This window comes from Hemitrygon akajei, chromosome 5 (genome assembly GCF_048418815.1).
Source record: "Hemitrygon akajei chromosome 5, sHemAka1.3, whole genome shotgun sequence".
NCBI classification, from domain to species: Eukaryota; Metazoa; Chordata; class Chondrichthyes; order Myliobatiformes; family Dasyatidae; genus Hemitrygon; species Hemitrygon akajei.
This window is the reverse complement of record NC_133128.1, coordinates 167226779-167249227: the sequence shown is the minus strand read 5'-3', so window position 1 is coordinate 167249227 and position 22449 is coordinate 167226779. Positions and strand designations below refer to the sequence as shown.

Sequence of the window (22449 nt, the reverse complement as noted above, 5' to 3'; positions counted from 1 at the left end):
AACCACTAGCATTTCCCAGAGCAAGTTTCAGGAAGTTTAAACAGGAAGTACCGAACTCTCTGCCTGCACTTCGGTGGGGATTTGTCAAACAGCACTCAGATTTTGGACTCGCACAGACTTTTCGCAATTCCTCAACACGCTGGGGAATTGCTGAAACCATGCCAGATTAGTTGTTTCAGTACTTCAATGCGTGTTGCCAGATTAGACTTAGTGTAGGAACAAAAAGTCCTTTCATGGCAAAGGAAAGTAATGGTTGTAACTCTCAAGGGTAAATATTATACAATTGACTTTCTGAATTAAGTGTTTACTTAATTTTCCTGACTTATTAAAAAGTTTAAGATCTTAACTAAAAAGTATTTAAGAACTTTAGAAACAAGAGTAAGAGTAGGCCGTCAGCCCTCAAACTTGCTTTGCCATTCAAAAAAGTCAGGATTCATCTAATCTTGACCTCAGTGTCTTTTCCCCACTCTCCAAAGACCATACAGTTCATATATCTGAAAATCTACACTTTTAATATATTCAACAATTTAAAATCAATAGTTTTTAGGAATACAGATTCCAAAAAAATCAAGAGTTAAGTAATTCCACTTCAACCCCCTTTTAAATCCTGCCTCACAGTTTGAAAAACAATCCCAGCTGGAGAAATATTTATTCAGAAACTATCCCTCATTCCAACCACAACGTTCACAATCTTTAATTATATATCAACTCTTTCATTCCAGGAATCAATCAAGTGAATCCAATGCAAGTATTTTCCTCTTTAGATATAGAAACCAAAGTCATGCAGTACTTCAGGTGTGGTTTCACCAGCACTTTGGAACATTGTGTCAATTGCCTCCAAGGTTTTAGAACTTTTGGACTTACTTATGTGAGTCCAAACAGTTTTGTCTTAACGTGCAGGGCCCTGCACCAGAGTGTGAGCATTCAAAACTGGAACAATCTTTGGCAGCAAGCAAACACCGACAGAGCTAGAAAAAGTCCTTGTATATCATCTAAGTCTTTGCACTGCTGGCAGCAATACTGCAGCATTTAATTAATTTCTCTCTCACAGATGTGGTTTGCCCTGCAGACTTCTCCAGCAACTTGTTTTTTTTTATTCAGTATGTAATTCTGTTTTCACTTTAGAGCAGTTCAAAGTTTTAATAATGTACTGTAAATATCAGTTGGTACCAGCTTATGAGAATAGATACAATTTATTCAAGATGAAATGAAAATGCAATGATCTGTCAACTTCTAAAATTAACCCAATTTAATTACCTCTGTTCAAAACAGTAAAGTATCTTTTCTCTTTTTATCGATTCTCATTTTTGTCCTCATCTCCTTATTCTAAATGTTTAACAATGAAGGTGGAAATGAGCATATTACAAATAAGTCACTCAGTTAAAATATGAAACGAAAAGATTGCAAGGAAAATCCATAGAACTAAGACATTTTTGAAACAGTCAAATGTATTATTTAAAGAAGTTGAGCGATATTATCAGATAAATAGGTTGGGTCGAATTATGAAAAATGATTTGTGGTTATTAATGGCATTTGTCTGCTCTTGAAAATAATAGTGCTGAGATCTAACACAACAAGTGAGTGAGGCCTCTGTCGGTCAGGGTTGATCAAGCCGTCTAGATACGCAAGCTTGAGCAGTATGAAATGGAGAGCAAGTTGTTGCCCGTTTAGCAAGCTGCCCCTCTCCATGCATCTGATGAAGCCAAAGGAACAGCAGAGACCGATACACTTTGGTCACAGGAGTTGCCAGTCAGCGTTGAACTCAACGTAGGACTGCCTTAGAGGCTTCAGCTGCAGATTTTTCCCCTCTGGATTTACTCCAGAAGCCTTCCCCATGAGTTGGTTTAGCTGCAAGGCAGCGGAGGGTTGAGATCAGAGTTTTCCTTCTCCTAGATAAGCTGTCAACCACAACTGATGAGCCCCACCTGCAGTATTCACTTTTATGTATTAGTAATTAACCCAGACCGAATATTCTATTAATGATGAGCTATTTCTTATTAATACGGTTGGGCCTTAGTTACGTGTAATTTGGGTCGGCTGATGTTATGATGGTTCTGTTTAACACGTCCACATTCCCATCAAATCCCAACATTCTTCAATTCCCACAGCACTCAAATTGAATCAATTTCAGTCTTGAAAAATACCCAGTGAGAAGAGAAAGTAGAAAGGTGTGAAGAAAGGAATTTCAGATTGGCTTAGTGTCATATATACTAGAGTGCAATTAGCAAACTTAAAGATTGAGTTGATGCTGTATCTGATCAGAAAGATTGGGATGCAGGAAACAGAGCAGTGTTATGCATCAAGGTGGATGAAATATTATAAACAATTCTAACTAAATGAAGTCAAAATGTCCAGGACATTTGTCAGTCAAAATGTCCAGGAGCCAGTTGCAGAGGGGGGCTACACTGGCAAGGTCCAAGAGATTGAATATGAACTTATCAGCTAGTATGGTGTTGAAGGCTGAGCTGTAATCAATTATTAACATCCTGACATGTGTATTCTTATTTTTGAGGTCATCCAGAGTTGAATATAATGAAGGAGGCGTTGGTAGATTAGTTCAAATTAAATTAAATCAAGAACATAGATGGATGTCATGATGAATTTTGAGAAAACCTGAGAGAAATGGGAAAGAGAAAAGCAAAGCATATACAGAACTAACCAGAAGGGAACCAAAGGAAAACCAGATGCCTTTGGAAAGTCAGTAACAAGCATTTAAGTTTGATAAAAGAATATAACTACTGTTCTTTGTTTCTGGTTTCAAGGCACCAGCTCATTTAAAAATTCTGTAACATTCAATTAAATTCCTTGGTTATTAATACAGTGATGTGACAATTACAACTTAATGTTTTACAAACGATTTTCATCTTAAGACCTTGATGTCTTGGGTCAATATGCACAAATCATTAAAAACTTATAACACATGTCCATAAATCAATTAAACCAAATCAAATACAGCTTTGAGTAGCAAAATAGAATTGAAAAATAGCAAAGCTGTGTTAGATTGGTACTAAACCTTAAACATATCAGTCTTTGTGTACTTAGCGCTGTTACACAGAAAATCTACAGCACATTACAGGCCCTTCAGCCCACAATGCTGTGCTGACCATGTAACCTCCCCTAGAAATTGCCTAGAATTTCCCTACCGCATAGTCCTCTATTTTTCTAAGCTCCATGTACCTATTTAAGTCTCTTAAAAGACCCTATGTATCCGCCTCTACCACCTTCGTTGGCAGTGCATTCCACACACCCACTACTCTATGTGAAAAACTTACCTCTGACATGCCCCCTTGCACCTACCTCCAAGCACCTTAAAACTACGCTCCCTTGCGTTAGCGATTTCAGGCCTCTGGCTATCCACACGATCAATGTCTCTCATCATTTTACACACCTCTATCAGGTTACCTCTTATCCTCCACCGCTTCACAAAGAAAATCCCAAGTTCACTCAACCTGTTCTCATAAGGCATGTTCTCCAGCCCAGGCAACATTCTTGTAAATCTCCTCTGCACTCTCTCTATAGTATCCACATCCTTCCTGTACTGAGGTGACCAGAACTGAATACAGTCCTCCAAGTGGGGTCTAACTAAGGTTTTATGCAGCTGCAACATTACCTCACGGCTCTGGAACTCAATCCCAAAGGTTGAAGAAGACCAACAGACCATACGCATTCTTAACAACACTGTCAACCTGTGTAGCAGTTTTGAGTGTCCTATTGAAATGGACCCCAAGATCTTGCTGATCCTCCACACTGCCAGGAGTTTTACCATTAATATTATATTCTGTCTTCAAATTTAATCTACCGAAATGAACCACTTCGTACTTATTTGGGTTGAACTCCAACTGACACTTCTCAGCCCAGTTCTGCAGCCTGTTGATGTCCTGCTGTAACCTTTGACAACCCTCCAGATTATCCACAACGCCCCCAACTTTGGTGTCATCAACAAACCTACTAACACACCCTTCTACTTCCTCATCTAGGTCATTTATAAAAATCACAATGAGGAGGGGTCCCACAAACAGATCCCTGTGGAACACCACTGGGCACCGCTCTCCATGCAGAATATGAACCATCCACAACCACCCTCTGCCTTCTGTGGTCCAGCCAATTCTGGATCCACAAAGCGAGGACTCTTGGATCCCATGCCTCATTACTTTCTGAATGAACCTCGCACAGAGAACCTTATCAAGTGCCTTACTGAAATCTATATACACGACATCCACTACTTTACCTTCATCAATGTGTTTTGTGAGATCCTCAAAGAATTCAATCTGGTTTGTAAGGCATGACTTGCCCTTGACAAAAGCCATGCTGACTATCCCTAATCAGATCAAAAATCTTGCCTTTCAGGATCTTCTCCAACAACTTGTCCACCACTGAAGTAAGACTCACTGGTTTATAATTTCCTGGGTTATCTCTACTCCCTTTCTTGAACAAGAGAACAATGTTTGCAACCTTCCAATCCTCTGATACTTCTCCTGTCCCTATTGATGATACAAAGATCATCGCAAGAGGCTCAGCAATCTCCTCCCTTGCTTCCCACAGTAGCCTGGGGTATAGCTTATCTAACTTATTAAGTTTCAAAAGCTCTAGCACATCCTCTTTCTTAATGTCTATATACTCAAGCATTTCAGTCCGCTGTAGGTCATCCCCACAATTGCCAAGGTCCTTTTCACTGGTGAACACTGAAGCAAAGTATTCATTAAGTACCTCCTTTACCTCCTCCAGCTCCATGCACATGTTGCCACTCTCATTCCTGAATGGTCCTATTCTCACACAGCTCATCCTCTTGCTCTTCAGAAACTTGTAGAATGCCTTGGAGCTTTGTTTAATCCTGCTCACCAAGGCCTTCTCATGGCCCCTTTCAGCTCTCATAATTTCATTCTGAGCTCCTACCTGGCACCCTTGTAATTTTCTAGAGCTGTAACAGTACCTAGATTCTTGAACCTTTCATAAGCTTTTCTTCTTAATTGGATTTTCTACATCCTTTGTACACCATGGTTCTTTTATTCTACCATTCTTTCCCTGCCTCAATGGGACATACCTATGTAGAACGCCATGCAAATGTTTGCAAACATCTGCCGGACGATGCTCAGGATGTTCTATGAGTCTGTGGTGGCCAGTGCTATCATGTTTGCTGTTGTGTGCTGGGGCAGGCTGAGGGTAGCTGACACCAACAGAATCAACAAACTCATTCGTAAGGCCAGTGATGTTGTGGGGGTGGAACTGGACTCTCTGACGGTGGTGTCTGAAAAGAGGATGCTGTCCAAGTTGCATGCCATCTTGGACAATGTCTCCCATCCACTCCATAATGTACTGGTTAGGCACAGGAGTATATTCAGCCAGAGACTCATTCCACCGAGATGCAACACTGAGCGTCATAGGAAGTCATTCCTACCTGTGGCCATCAAACTTTACAACTCCTCCCTCGGAGTGTCAGACACCTTGAGCCAATAGGCTGGCCCTGGACTTATTTCCACTTGGCATAATTCACTTATTATTATTTAATTATTTATGGTTTTATATTGCTATATTTCTACACTATTCTTGGTTGGTGTGACTGTAACGAAACCCAATTTCCCTTGGGATCAATAAAGTATGTCTGTCTGTCAAATGTTCCCTGAACATTTGCCCCATTTCTGCCATACATTTCCTTGAGAACATCTGCTCCCAATTTATGTTCACAAGTTCATGCCTAATAGCATATTTCCCCCTACCCCAATTAAATGTTTTCCCAAACTTTCTGCTCCTATCCCTCTCCAACGCTATGGTAAAGGAGATACGAGTTGTGATTACCACCTCCAAAATGTTCTCCCACCAAGAGATCTGACACTTAACAAGGTTTATTTCCCAATACCAGATCAAGTACAACCTCTCCTCTCTAGTTGGCTTACATACATATTGTATCAGCAAACCTTCCTAAACACACCTAACAAACTCCACCCCAGCTAAACCTCTTGCTCTAAGGAGATGACGGTCCATATCAGGAAAGTTAAAATTACCCATCACAAAAACCCTATTATTATTGCACCATTCTAGAATCTGCCTTTCTATCTGCTCCTCAATATCTCTGTTATTATTGGGGGGAGTGGGTCTATAAATAACACCCAGTAGAGTTATTCCCCCTTTCCTGTTTCTGACTTCACCCCTCCATGACTTCCTCCTTTTCTGCAGCCGTGATACAATCCCTGATTAGCAGATCCCTGATCTGCCCCATTAAATGGCTTTGAAGCATTGGAGATTGTGCAAAAACGATTTACCGAATAACCAGAACTGCATTGCAATAGTTAAATGAAAGGATAATAAAAACTGGCCCGAATTCTACAGGAAAGACTGAGAAGTAATCTAAAGAAGATAGTTAAAACTAGAAAGGTATTTATTAAGCACCTATACAGGTGCACTGTTTTTACTTCAGGGGAAGAACACAATCAGATACCATCAATACAAATTCACACTACTTTCTGATTCAACTGTAAAATCATCTTGTACATGATTTTTACCTTTCTTTCTCCTGTTGATTACCTCTTTCAGATCCATTATTAATTAAAGCTAGCTCATCTAGCAATGATGTTGATTCCTTCGTGAATTTCTCAAAAACCTGAGTTGAAAAGGAAAATTTCAGCTTTAAAATACTTTCAAAATGATTTTCAAGTTAAAACTAACTCACACATAGATGCACAATAACTTTTGCATTTAGTGATGGGGATCAGAATCAGGCTTATTATCACTGACCACTGTAGTGAAATTTGTTGCTTTGCAGCGACAATAGAGAGCAATACCTAAAATTACTATAAATTACAATAAGAAATATTTTTTAAAAAATCAGTGTTACAAAAAGCAAGCAAAATAGTGAGGTGGTGTTCATGGACCAATCAAAAATCTGATGGTGAAGGAGAAGAAGCTGTTCTTAAAATGTTGAGAGTGTGTCTTTAAGACTCTGTACCTCCTCCCTGAAGGTAGCAGTAAACAGAAGAAGGTAATTTAGTAATTGCTCTCGTATCAGTCCTTTGATACCATTCATTTAAATGCTGTGGTTACTATATCAAGTCATTTTCTCCAACTTATGGATGGCTGCAAAAACAGAATCCATTCATTATCCAGGCATAGCCTGATATTCAGATGATAGAATCAATCATTTACTGCGTGTTTCTTTTTGGTTATATCTGATGCAATCTTAATAATTATTTGAATGGCAACATTATGCATTATATTAAAAATTTCTTTATTATACTAGCAATACAGGATCAGACAATGCATGGAAAACTTACTGATGATTCCAAAAACTCAAATTGTTTCAAGAAACCTGAGAGTACAAGCATTCAGATTATTGATGTTTGGATTAAACCCAAATACTTCGTAAAAAAAATTACTCAACCTGCTGTTTTGAGAAATAATACATCATTTTCAAAGAACTGTATATGTGGAATCATGCAAGGAATTCTGGCTACTCTACTGACATATACTTAAACTACTTTAAGTATAAATTACCTGAGTTTAAATTTTCTGGCTTGGGAAATCTTTAAATTGGATTGAATTATCAAAGTAAATGCCAGAAACCGCCAAAATATAGGCCCTAAGTATTCTGAGCACGTTTACTACAAGTAGCACAGGGCTGCAAAAAGACATAAGCATCCTCTTGGCAAATGTTGGATCTCAAGCTGTGAGGTAATCTATGCACTGTGTCTAGCACACAATCAATGTGCTGATTCATCATTCTCTCGAGCATGAGTTGGGGCCCTCTGAGCAACAGCAATTCCTGAGTGAATACGGAATCTGAATAGGACTACAAACACATGCAGCACCAAGATTTCATTAAGAAATCTCAGCCAATCTAATCAATTTATTTATCCATTTCAATAACTAAATGATAGTTCCAAAGAGCAATATAGAAAAAAATAAAATCTGCTGAGGTAGATAAATACAAACCCTATCCAAAAACATCTTGGAAAATGATCGCATTTCTCAGGAATATAATTTGGGAGGTAAGAAAAGATCCACGTCACTCCAAGCTAACTGCAATTTTTTGCCGGAGAAACAATACACCATAAAATAGAGAGATGACGAGACCTGATAAAGAATATTAGTAGGTTTTCTTCTTTAGTGCTGAGACTGACAACTGACATGCTGCAATGCTGAATTCAAGGTATTGTATTTATCATGATGGATTTCTTAAACCATCATTGTTTAATCACTTGAAGTTGGTTTTCTTACTTTAAAAACTTGCAGAAGGAAACTAAGAAGGTCATTAGGAAGGAAGAGATGAATTATGAAAGGAAGCTGGCGACTAATATCAAAGAAGACACAAAAAGCTTTTTTTAAAAAAGTATATACAGTTGGCCCTCCTTATCCGTGGGTTCTGCATGCGTGGATTCAACCAACCGCAAATCGGGAAAACACAGAAGTTCTCTCTCCAGCACTCGTTGTTTGTCTTGTTCAGTTGCTACTTTGCTTCTGTGAAAAAATGGCTCCTAAAAAGCAATTAAATGGTCTAAGGAATTCCTCAAAGGCTAAGAAAAGTGCTATTTCTCGCCGAGAAAGTAAATATCTTAGATCTTTTGAAAAGTGGCATGTTGCTTGCCGAAGTGGTCCTCAGCCCTCAACCTCCACAGATCCCGACTTTAATATTATTGAGCCTCCTCCAAAGTGTCCTTATACCACAAACAATAGTGTAACAAATATTTATATAGCAACTTCCATTGTATTAGGTATTATAAGTACTATAATCTAGAGATGATTAAAAGTATTACTCATTGTTTGCCTCATGTCCCGTTTGTTCGCTACTTGTGTTGTGAGTGATAGGAAAGAGTTTAAAACTAGTAAGGGATGGCTGGCTAGCTATGTAAAGCGCTACAGCCTCAGGAGCTTAAAGATCATGGGAGAATCGGGATCGGCTGATGCCGAGGAGGCTTCAGCGTTCCCAGAAGAGCTACAATGGTTGCGTCTGTTCTGAACATGTACAGAATTTTTTGCCATTATTCCCTAAATATTACAGTATAACAACTACTTACATAGCATTTATATTGTATTAGGTATTAAAAGTAATCTAGAGATGATTTAAAGTATACAGGAGGTTGTGCATAGATTATATGCAAATACTACGCCATTTTATATAAGGGACTTGAGCATCCGCGTTTTTTGGTATTCGCAGGGGATCCCGGAACCAATACCCCGCAGATAAGGAGGGCCGAATGTATAGGTAAAAGAGAGTTGAGGGTAGATACAGGACCAATAGAAAATGACACTATAGATACTGTAATGAAAGACACAAAAATGGCAGAGCAATCAAATGCGTATTTTGCATCTGTCTTCACAGCGAAAAGACATCTGCAATATACTGGGCATTCAAGAGTGCCAGGGAAGTGAAGTATGTGATGTGAAAATTACGACTGAGAAGGTGCTCAGGAAGCTTAATGGTCTGAGGGTAGATAAATCTCCTGGACCTGATGGAATGTACCCTTGGGTTCTGAAGGAAGTAGCTGGAGAGATTGCAGAGGTACTAACATTGATCTTTCAAGAATCGATAGATTCTGGCATTGTACTGGATGACTGGAAAAGTGCAAATGTTACTCTGCTATTTAAGAAGGGTGGGAAGCACAGAAAGCAAACTATAGACCTGTTAGCCTGACATTAGTGGTTGGGAAGTTGTTGGAATCGATTGTTAGGGATGAGATTATGGAGTACCTGGATGCACGTAACAAGATAGGCCAAAGCCAGCATGGCTTCCTGAAAGGAAAATCATGCCCGACTAACCTACTGCAATTTTTTGAGGAAATTACAAGCAGGTTAGATAAAAGAGATGCAATGGATGTGGTGTATTTCAATTTTCAGAAGGCCTTTGACAAGGTGCTGCACATGAGGCTGCTTAACAAGGTAAGAATCCATGGAATTACAGGGAAGTTACTAGCATGGGTGGAGCATTGGCTGATCGGCAGAAAACAGAGAGTGGGAATAAAGGGATTCTATTCTGGCTGGCTGCCGGTTACCAGTGGAGTTCCACAGGGGTCGGTGTTGGGACCGCTGCTTTTTATAATGTATGTCAATGATTTGGACTATGGTATTAATGGATTTGTAGCTAAATTTACTGATGTTACAAAGATAGATGGAGGAACGGGTAGTGTTGAGGAAACAGAGAGCCTGCAGAGAGACTTAGATAGTTTAGAGGAATGGGCAAAGAAGTGGCAAATGAAATACAATGTTGGAAAGTGTATGGTCATGCACTTTAGTGGAAGAAATAAATGAGCAGACTATTATTTAGATGGGGACAGAATTCAAAATTTAGAGATGCAAGGGGACTTGGGAATCCTTGTGCAGGATACCCTAAAGGTTAACCTCCAGGTTGAGTCAGTTGTGAAGAAGACGAATGCAATGTTGGCATTCATTTCTAGAGGTATAGAATACAAGAGCAGGGATGTGATGCTGAGGCTCTATAAGGTACTCGTGAGACCACACTTGGAGTACTGTGTGCAGTTTTGGGCTCCTTATTTTAGAAAGGATATACTGACATTGGAGAGGGTTCAGAGAAGATTTACATGCTCCTTGAAAGTGGCTACATAGGCAAATAAGGTGATTAAGAAGGCTTATGGAATGCTTGCATTTATTAGTTGAGACTTTGTTCAAAAGTCAAGAGGTTATGTTTCAACTTTATAAAACTCTGGTTAGGCCACATCTGAAGTACTGCATATAGTCGTGGTCGCCCCACTATAGGAAAAATGTTGAGGCTTTGGAGAGATTGCAAAAGAGGTTTACCAGGACGCTGCCTGGTTTGGAGGGCATATGCTATCATGGGAGGCTGGATAAACATGAGCTGTTTTCTCTGGTGTGTCAGAGGTTGAGGGAAGATCTAATAAAGCAGTGATTCCCAACAGGGGCAGTTATGTGCCCCAAGGGGTTTTAAGGAAAATAGAAGCTGTTGGGGGGAGGGGGAGTGTTCAAGATTCTTTGGGGTGGGGTGGGGTAGGCAATAAGTGGCACCCTAACTTGAGACGTGTGACCTGTCCCACCATGTCAACACTGCCAGCGTTAACATCTGAAAGGCATTTCTAGTTTTGATCATTTTATATTTTAATTTAGCCCTGTGGATAAATACACATGGCTTGATCTCTGAGTCTGAAGGCGGTGAAGCCTTGAATTATAATCCTGCTGAGAAACAGAAACTGAAGAAAGTGCTCAATACGATGATACATACCTAGAGTACAGTTTTATTCTACTCCCATCATATAACCAGATAACAATTACGGCACGGAAACAGGCCATCTCAGCCCTTCTAGTCCATGCCGAACGCTTACTCTCACTTAGTCCCACTGGCCCGCACTCAGCCCATAACCTTCCATTCCTTTCCTGCCCATATACCTATCCAATTTTACTTTAAATGACAATACTGAACCTGCCTCTACCACTTCTACGGGAAGCTCATTCCACACAGCTACCACTCTCTGAGTAAAGAAATTCTCCCTCGTGTTACCCTTAAACTTTTGCCCCCTAACTCTCAAATCATGTCTTCCTGTTTGAATCTCAATGGAAAAAGCCTATCCAGGTCAACTCGATCTATCCCCCTCTTAATTTTAAATACCTCCATCAAGTCCCCCCTCAACCTTCTACGCTCCAAAGAATAAAGACCTAACCTGTTCAGCCTTTCCCTGTAACTTAGACGCTGAAACCCAGGTAACATTCTGGTAAATCTTCTCTATACTCTCTCTATTTTGGTGATATCTTTCCTATAATTAGGTGACCAGAACTGTACACAATACTCCAAATTCGGCCTTACCAATGCCTTGTACAACTTTAACATTACATACCAACTCCTATACTCAATGCTCTGATTTATAAAGGCCAGCATACCAAAGGCTTTCTTCACCACCCTATCCACATGAGATTCCACCTTCATGGAACTATGCACCATTATTCCTAGATCACTCTGTTCTACTGCATTCTTCAATGCCCTACCATTTACCATGTATGTCCTATTTGGATTATTCCTACCAAAATGTAGCACCTCACACTTATCAGCATTAAACTCCATCTGCCATCATTCAGCCCACTCTTCTAACTGGCCTAAATCTCTCTGCAAGCTTTGAAAACTTACTTCATTATCCACAATGCCATCTATCTTAGTATCATCTGCATACTTACTAATCCAATTTACCACCCCATCATCCAGATCATTAATGTATATGACAAACAACATTGGACCCAATACGGACCCCTGAGGCACACCACTAGTCACTGGCCTCCAACCTGACAAACAGTTATCCACCACTACTCTCTGGCATCTCCCATCCAGCCAGTGTTGAATCCATTTTACTACTTCAATATTAATACCTAACAATTGAACCTTCCTAACTAACCTTCCGTGCGGAACCTTGTCAAAGGCCTTACTGAAGTCCATATAGACAACATCCGCTGCTTTACCCTTGTCAACTTTCCTCGTAACCTCTTCAAAAAATTCAATAAGATCAGTGATGCCCCATGTGTCTTATTTGGAAATGCTGTACTGTCTAATGAAGCCATGAAATCATCAAGATTGCAGGAACACTTCCGTAAAAAGACACCTTGAAAAGGCTACTCATGGTATTACTCAGTACCCGAAGACGAAAGAAGTATTTGAAAAGCACTGAACACTCAAATCATGTGCCAAGAAAGCTACAAATTACCTTAATAATAGTGGTCTCGTTGCTTCTTATAACAGTTCCAAAATGATAGCAAAGTGTGGAAAATTTCATATAATTGGTGTAAGATTAATAATGCCTGTTGCTCACCAGGTTCTCAAAACGGATACCAGTATATTAAAATCAATTCCTTGGAGTAATAACTCTGTAGCTCATCGTATTGATGAAATGAGTGATGACACTGAGTATCAACTATGCACAGAGCTACAAAAAACAGAATTTGGGATACAACTAGATAAGTCAACTGTGCGAGATAACAAGGCATTGCTAACGGCAATATCAAAAATGGAAAGCTTTATGAGGAGATTCTCTTTTGTAAAAAGTCAAAAAACAAATATCAGAGAATCAATCTGTATATTGAGGATAAAATTATTCCGATTAGGAATCATGATTTCTTGTGCGACAGATGGAACACCATATATGACAGGTTGCCAGGCTGGTTTAGTAGCATTTATGAAAAAAGAAATTCTAAGTCTGTTTGCAATCCACTGTGTAATTCATCGTAAGCATCTTGCAGCAAAAATCGCAGCCATCAAATTTTTTTCAAGCATTACTCTGGTAATATCTGCTTTCAACAAAATTAGAGTTCATCCATTAAACAGCAGAATATTTTGCCAGTTATGCCAAGATAATGATGAAGAGGTTGAGTGCTTGCTTCTAAAACACTGAAGTGCAATGACTATCAAAAGGCTGCTGCTTTAAATGTTTCTTTGATCTTTTTGACATTGTGGTTGAATTTTTGCTCAAAGCCAACAAGAGCTTGGGAAACAAGACTGTACTTCTCTGTGGAGATGTGGCATACCTAGCAGATCTGTATGACAAAGTGAACATTCTAAATATGAAACGGCAGGGTGAGATTTTCAATTTAATCCAGGCAAGAAGTGCAGTGTCCACTTTTATCAGAAAATTGTAAATATACAAGCAAAACACTGGGAGAAGAATGCTCTCACAGTTTCCCTGCATGGAAAGTATGGAACACTCTTTCATAGACAGTGATTTGCAAGAGTACTGTTTACACCTGCAATCACTGAAGGATTTTCAGAATCAATTCAAGGATTTCAATGATCTGGAAATTATGGACTGGGTAATTAACCCATTTCTTTGCAAGGTGGAAGAACAGGAAGAGAGTTTGCAAGAAGAAATGATCGAAATTCAGAATTATGTAAAAACAAAAATGACTTTCAAAAATCTTGGCTTTTGTGATATGTGGCTACACTGTCATACAGGTCTTTGGAGAAGAGCCAAATTGCTCTTCAATCCATTTCCATCCTCCTACCTTGTTGAAAGAGGCTTCAGTGCAGAAAACCACATACTCACAAAAAACAGAAACCGCTTGGACATTGCTACACGTGGGGACTTGAGGTTTTTGAGGTCACAACTTGAACCAGATATTTCAACTCTTGCTAAAAACCATCAAGCTCAAGGTTCATCAGTATCGAAGCTGTTGTACAGTGCACAGGCACTTATTAAGCCAGGTTTAAAGACAAATAAAAATTTAAAGCAGAATCATCTTTCTCATGTTAGCATATGGTAGACATGTTTTTACACTATATGGGAGCACCAGAAAGTATATTGTGCCTAAGAGGGGCGATGGCAAGAAACACTGATTGAGATTATGAGACACGGATAGAATGGATAGAGAGTATCTGTTTCCCAGGGTTGAAATGTCTAATACCAGCGAACGTGCATTGAAAGTGAGAGGGGGAGGTTCAAGGATGACATGAAGGGTAACTTTTTACTCAGTGAGTGGTGGATACCTGGAACGCACTGCCTGTTATGGTGGTAGAGGCAACTAGATCAGAGGCTTTTATGAAACGTTTGGATAGGCACTTGAATGTAATTAAGATGGAAAGATTTGGACATTGTGTAGATAAGTGGGATTAGTGTTGGGGTGTTTTTGATTTGCCTTTTAGCTGGTTTGGCACAACACTGTGAGCTAAATGGCCTGTTGCTGCACTGTACGTAATATATAATATGTAATGTAAGGAAACAAAGTACCAAATTTTACCAGCAGATTAATTCTCTCTTTCTGACTGTGGGCTTCAGCTGTAGTGTCATAAAATTATATAAAAGACAAAACTAGCACTTCAAGTTACCTGAAACCATGCTGAATTGAAATACAGTTGAACAAAATTCCCACCATTGACAATCTACCATCACAACAGGTCTGTATCAAATGTCATTTCATTGGCTCTCTCCACTCAGCTCTGGAACATCCGGACATGAAAGATGTACATGTACATCAGGGTTCTCTTCATTGACTCAGCTCTGCATTCAAAATTATCAATCCCTTAAAACTAATCAATAAGCTTCAAGACCTAGGCGGTAATACCTCCTTGTGCAGCTGGATCCTCAATTTCCACATTTGCAGACCTCAGTCAGTCTGGATTGGCAACATCTCCTACACAATCTCCATCAGCACAGGTGCACCATAAGGCTGTGTGCTTAGTCCTTTGTTCTACTTGCTTTATACTTATGATTCTGAGGTCATGCAACTCCAACACCATATTGAAGTTTCCTGACGACACCACTGTTGTGGGCTGAATCAAATGGGGTGACAAATCAGCATATAGGAGGGAGATTGAGAATCTGGTTGAGTGGTGCTCCAACAACAAACTCTCATTCATTGTCAGCCAGACCAAAGAGCTGATTATTGACCACGGGAGGAAGAAACCAGAGGTCCATGAGGCAGTCCTCATCAAGGCATCAGAAGTGAAGAGAGACACCAAATTTTAATTCCTCAGCATTATTATTTCAGAGAATGAGGTCCAACATGTAACTGCCATTACAGAGAAGGCACAGCAGTGCCTCTGCTTCCTTACAAGTCTACGCAGATTCAGCATGTCATCCAAAGTTTTGACCAACTTCTATAGATGCACAGTGGAGAGAATACTGTCTGGTTGCATCACGGCCTGGAAACACTAATGCCCTGGAATGGAAAAGTTACAAGAAGTAATGGATACAGCCCAATCCATTCCAGGTGAAGTCTTCTCCACCATTGAGCATATCTACACAAAGTGCTGCTGAATGAAAGCAGCATCCATCATCGGAGATCTCCACTATCCAGGCCATGCTCTCTTCTCACTGTTGCCATCAGGAAGAAGGCATAGCAGCTTCAAGTCCCACACCAGCAGGTTCAGGAACAGTTATTACCCCTTAGCCAGAGGGCTTTTGAACCAGAGGGAATAACCTCACTTACCCTAACACTGAACAGATTCCACAATTTATGGGCTCACTTTTAAGAACTCTACAACTCATGTTCTCGATATTTATTGACTATATTATTTTTATTATATTTCATTTTTGTATTTGCACAGTTTGTCCATCTCTGTCATGTGTCACTTTTCATTGATCCATTGTTTCTTTTTATTTACTGTGAATACCCACAAGAAAACGAATCTCAGGGTAGTAAATGGTGATATATAATAAATTTACTTTGAACTTCGTATTAAACAACTCAATTAAGATACAAAAAAAAGAAGAGTTGTATCTTAGTGGGTTGGTAATTAGAATTACTGGGCAACCTGCTTCTGGCATCCTGACAAATCACCTTCCTGAAATCAGCAAATCCTTTTAAATATTTAGACTCACATTAAAGATATCATTAGGGCATGACAGAAATGTTAACCAAACAGAAAAGTTAACAGAGATATACCATTAGGTGGAAAAGATGAACATTCAAGAGCAGTTTTGTTTTCATTTCTTTCTGAGACCAGAAAGTGCAGACATTGATTCCTGGCATACAGATAGATCTGGGGGAGCCTTGATCCACTGAATGACACTCTAGTGAGAACAGGTCAAATTTTCAGCTTAATAAAGTTTATTGTTGCTGACAAAATTTACCATTAATTGCCTTATCCCCACACAAAAAAGTTGCATTTTCATCGAAATTGCACATCAATAGTTAATACCTATGGTATGAATATTTATTGAACATGATCATTTCCAATTACAAGTGTCAGAAAGAGTGTTAATGATTGCTTTAAACTGTACACAATTATAGTGTGCTTAATCAAAATTAACTTAAGCTGGTCATTGGCTAGAATCAGAGTAGCAGTGAAAACTAAAATGAGAACAGCAAAGAGTGCGAATAAAAAGACGACATAAAAATAGTAAAAGGGTAGGAGAAACAACACAGAACAATACTTTCAGCTGACCTGTTAACCTACTCCAAGTTCAGTCTAAAACTTCCCTCCCACATAGCCTTCTATCATCCTTATGCCTATCCTTAAGAGTCTCTTAAATCTCCCTAATGTAACCCCCTTTACCACTCCCCCTATACATTCCTCAATCACCCTACAATTACACTTGGTGACCACTTCCTTTTAAGCACCTGCTCATTAATGCAAATATCTAATCAGCCAATCAAGTGGCAACAACTCAATGCATAAAAGTATGCAGACATGGTCAAGAGGTTCAGTTGTTGTTCAAACCAAACATCAGATTGGGGGATAAGTATAATCTAAGTAACTTTGGCTGTGGAATGATTGTTGGTTTGAGTATCTTAGAAACTGATCTTTTGTGATTTTCATTCACAACAGTCACTAGAGCTTAGAGTATGGTGTGAAAAACTTAAAAAAAATACCCAGTGAGCAGCAGCTCTGTGGACTGTGGACAAAATCTCCCCGTTAATGAGATAGGTCAGAGAAGAATGGCCAGACTAGTTCAAGCTGACAGGAAAGTGACAGTAACTCAAATATTCACACATTCTAACAGTAGCAAACAGAAGATATTCTCTGAATGCACCACACATCAAAACTGAAGTGGATGGGCAGAAGACCATTCCAGGTTCTACTCCCAAACAAGAGAAAATCTGAAAATGCTGGAAATCCAAGCAACACACACAAATGCTGAAGAAACAGGCAGCTTCTGTGGAAAAAAGTACAGTTGACATTTCAGGCCAAGACCCTTCGGCAGGACTTGAGAAATTTCCACTATCTCCAACGGGATCCCACCACCAAGCACATCTCCCAGTGTGGCCACCTGTATATCTTATTCCTTTGTTTAAGAAAGGCAGTAGGGATAATCTTGGGAATTACAGACCAATGAGTCTTTCAGTGGTGGACAAACCATTGGAGAGGATGCTTACAGATAAGATACAAGCATATGCAGAAGCATAATCTAATTAAGGATAGTCAGCTTGGGATAGTGAGAGGCAGTGAGGGGCTGATTGAATTCTTTGAGGGAGTGATAAAACAGTTTAATGAAGGTAGAGCAGTGGAAATAGTGAATATGGATTTTAATGAGGTTTGCAATGAGGTTCCCCATGATAAGCTCATTCAGAAAGTTAGGAGGCATGGGAACAAGAAACTGCCGCATGGATTCAGAATTGGCTTACCCACTGAAGGGAGAGTGTGGTAGTAGGGATGGACTCTGCCTGGAGGTTGGTGGTCAGTGATATTCCCCATGGATCTATACTGAGGCCCATGCTCTTTGTGATTTTTGTAAATGATGTGGTTGAGGAAGTGGAAGGGTGGTTTTAGTAAGTTTGCAGACACCATTAAGTGGTCATGTTGTGAAGAATGTCAAAGGCTGTCATAGGTTACAACATTATGTTGATAGGACTAACAGCTGTGCTGAAAAGTGGCAGATGGAATTCGATATGGAAAAGTAGGAAGCATACACATCAAAGTGTCGAATTTAAAGACCGTGTGCAAGGTTAATGGCAGGATTCCTGGTAGTGTGGAGGAACTGCAGGATTATGAGGTCCACACCTACGGATCCCTCGAAATTGCTGTACAAGTTGATAAGTTGGTTAAGAATGTGTTTGTTGTGGTGGACTGAGTTTATTAAGAGACATGAGGTGATGTTGTAGCTCTATAAAACTCTGGTCAGACCAATCTTGGAATATTGTGTTCAGTTCTGGTTGCATCATTAAAGGAAGCTCTAGAGAGGGCAAAATGGAGATTTATCTGAATACTGCCTGGATTAGAGAGCATGTCTCAAGAGGACAGGTTGAGTGAGTGAGAGCTTTTCTCTTTTGGGTGAAGGATGGAGGTGTATAAGATCATAAGAGGCATAGATAGAATGGATAGCCACCAGTAATTTTCTCAGGGTGGAAATGCCTAATATGAGAAAAGTTAGTGGCACTTTCTTAGGTACAGGAGTGGAACGTAGGCAACACTCACAAAATGCTGAAGGAACTCAGCAGGCCAGGCAGCATCTATAGAAAAAAGTACAGTCGACGTTTTGGGCTGAGGCCCTTTGGCAGGACAGGAGAAAAAAAGATGAAAAATAGATTTAAAAGGTGGGGGAAGGGGAGAGAGAAACAAAGTAAAAGGTGAAACTGGGAAGGGAAGAGATGGAAGTAAAGAGCTGAAAAGTTGATTGGTGAAAGAGATGCAGGGTTGGAGAAGTGGGTATCTAATAGGAGAAGACACAGGGCCTTGGAAGAAAGAAATGGGGAGGAGCACCAGAGGGAGGCAATGGGCAGGCAAGGAGATAAGGTGAGAAAGGGAAAAAGGGGTTGGAGAATGGTGGGGGGGGGGGGGGGGGCATTACCAGAAGTTTGAGAAATCGATGTTCATGCCATCAGGTTGGAGACTACCCAGATGGAATATAAGGGGTTGTTCCTTCAACCTGAGTGTGGCTTCATCGTGACAGTAGAGGGGTAATGGATTGACATATCAGAATGGGAATGGGAAGTGGAATTAAAATGTGCAGCCATTGGGAGATCCGCTATTATTCCTGCAGTCAGCGAGGGCAAAAAGATCATTGACAAAGGTTCAACAATCGCTCTCCTTAGTAGCCTGGAGTATATACTGTCTAAATTGTGGATTTAACCATCCTAATGTTTTTCAAAAGTTCAAGCACAGCCTCTTTTTTTATGTTGATGTGTTCCAGCATATTAGACTGTTCTACATTGTCCTCACAATCAAGGTCCCTTTCACTGGTGAATACCTAAAGCAAAGTATTTATTAAGCACCTCCCCTATGTTTTCAGTCTCCAGGCACACATTTCCTCTTTTATCCCTATTTTCACTCTAGTTGTCCTTCTATTTTCCATGCCTGTGCAGAATGTCTTGGGGTTTTCCTTAATCCTACTTACCACAGCCTTTATGTGTCTCCTTTTATCTCTCCTAAATCCCTTCATAAGGCTAGTTTATAACTTTTAAGAGCCCTGTCTGAACCTTGCTTCCGAAACATCAAGTATGCTTCCTTCTTCCTCTTGACAAACACAGTTCCTTTACCTTACCATCCTTTTTCTGTCTCAATGGGACAAATCTATCCAGAAACTCATGCATGTGCTCCCTACACAACCCCTACATTTCTGTTGTACATTTCCCAGAGTACATCGGTTTCCAACTTATGCTCCCAAGTTCATAATTTGCCCTCCCCAATTATTTTCCCATACTGTCTGCTTCTATCCTGTCCAATACCATGCTAAAGATCTGGGAGTTGTGGTCACTGTCTCTGAAATGCTCACTAACTCACTAGGAGATCTGTCCCTTGACCAGCTACTTTGCCTAGTACTAGAACCAGTATGGCTTCTCCAACTAACAAATTCTGCCCCATCTAAACCTTTTGCACTATCGCTTTGGTTAAGTACAATTTACTCTGAACAGAACCAAACTGACAGAATTTTAATAAAGTGACAGAATTGAAGAGGGTGATGCAGTTGATGTGGTATACAACAGTACAACACACAACATAAAAACAGAGAGGAAGGTAAAAGAGGTGGGGGAGTGGCATAGAGAATTAAAACTCAGTGAGGCCAAAAACAGGAAGATGCATGTGGATGCTGAGGGCAGAAAAACATACTGTATGAATTTGTATAACAATTGTATAACATAATGTATGAAAACATACTGTATATGCATGAATGAGGAAAAAGGGTATTTACAAACAGTAGCAAGGAAGGAGATAGTTCAAACATTGGATGTGTTTAAAAATTTATAGCATTGAGGTATTAAAAAGGTTAGCTGGAGTAAGAAATTCTCCTGGACGAGATGGAAAGCATCTTGGGATCTTGTGGGACAGAAGAAATTGGGGTGCATTGACTAATCTTTAAAATTCTTTGGATATTTAGGTTGTGTAGGAGAACATAATCATGTTACTATCTTGTTCAAAAAAAGGTGTAAACCTAACACTAACAACCACAACCAGTTTAACCTCACCTCAGGTGATTATTAATCCTGTCTTAGATTCAGGTTTCTGAGAGATTTTAGATGTTACTATTTAGACTCAAGTTCAGAGCATATTTACATTCTAATCATATCCAGTATAGACACACTCAATCGTTTAAATTCTCTTCATGCAGGCTCTTAAAATCTTCCACTGGATTTTAAAGGTCAAGATCTAGCTTGCAATAAAACTGAATTTCCCAGTAGTTTTCATTAGAGCTTTTTATTTTAATTCTAAGTGACTCTTAGTGAAAATGAAATTAAATTGATAACAAGGAGAGACATGCAGAATCTTTGTTAGTAGACATGAGGAACTGCAAAAGTAAAAAGAACCTAATGGGAGCTGTGCATAGATCTCGGGACAGCAGTTAAGGTGTGGAGTACAAAATATAGCAGGAGGTAGAAAAGGCACTTGACAAAGACAATGCTAGAGTTAGCATGGGAAACTTCAACATCCAAGTAGGGAAGATGAGGTTAGTAGTAGACTACAAGTAAAGGAATTTGTGGAATACCTAGAAGATGGATTTTTAAAGCAGCTTGCAGTACAGCTAATTCTGGTTTTGACATTATACAATCAGGCAGATCTGTTCAAAGAGCTTGAGATGAAGGAACCTTTCAGAGGCAGTGACCAAAATGTGATGGAATTCACCCTGCAGTTTGAGAGAGTGAAGCTGAAATCTAATGTAACAATATTAGTGTTAAGCAGCAGCAACTACGGGCATAAGGAAGAAGCTGGACAGAGTTGACTGGAAGGGATCCTGAGCATAGAAGACAGTGGAGCAGCAATGGAAAGAATTTCTGGGAGCTATTTCACAGAATTTCATTCCAAGGAAAAAGAAACACACTAAAGGGACAACAAGGCAGCCATAGCTGGCAAAGGTGGAGAGTAAAGCATAAGAACAAAAGAGAAGGCATACAATATGGCAAAGACTAGAGAGAAGCAAAAGGATTGAGAAGCTTTTGAAAGCCAGAAAAGTACACTAAAAGAAGCTGTAAGGCAGGAGAAGATGAAGGTAATCTAGACAATAAAAGAAGATTCGAGAAACATGAGAGATTCTGCAGATGCTGGAAATCTTGAGCAACACGCACAAAATGCTGGATAAAGTCAGCAGGTCAAGCAACATATATAGAGGAAAATGTTCAGATGGAGGTTGTTAGGATCTTGACTAGCAAAGGTATCAGAAATTATTGGGAGAAGGCAAGAGAATGGGGTTAAGAGGGAAGATGAATCAATCATGATCAAACCAGATTTGATGGGCTGAATGGCCTAATTCTTCTCATATGCCTTAAGGATAAAATTTCAGAGCACTTGAAAATATAGGCTAAAATAGGATGAAGAGAGCATGGTTTTGTGAAAGGGAGATCTTGCCTCAAAAATCTGTTAGAAGTCTTTTGGAGATAATATTGCAGGTTTAACAAAGGAGAGTTGGTGGAATTTATTTACTCGAACTTTCAGAAGGGTTTTGACAAAGTACCACACACAAGACTGCCAAACAAGAGCCCATGGTAATCAAGACAAGGCACAAGCACAGATTGAAAATTGGCTGATTGGCAGAAGTCAAAGAGTGGGCCTTTTCAGGATGGTTGCAGGGAACTAATGGAGTCTTGCAGTGGTCAGTGTTGGGACAACTTTTCACTTTGTATATTAATGATCTGTAAGGAACT

At 39.7% G+C, this 22449-nt stretch overlaps 1 protein-coding gene across 4 annotated transcripts in view; it reads right to left on the bottom strand.

The window, feature by feature from the left end:
* Positions 1-22449, bottom strand: part of sestd1 (SEC14 and spectrin domains 1) — a 128313-nt gene that overhangs the window by 39688 nt on the left and 66176 nt on the right. For all 4 annotated transcript variants that reach the window (XM_073047108.1, XM_073047107.1, XM_073047110.1 and 1 more), the window contains exon 8: positions 6498-6595. In XM_073047108.1, coding sequence (XP_072903209.1) covers positions 6498-6595 — 98 coding nt within the window. The remainder of the gene's footprint in view (positions 1-6497; positions 6596-22449) is intronic.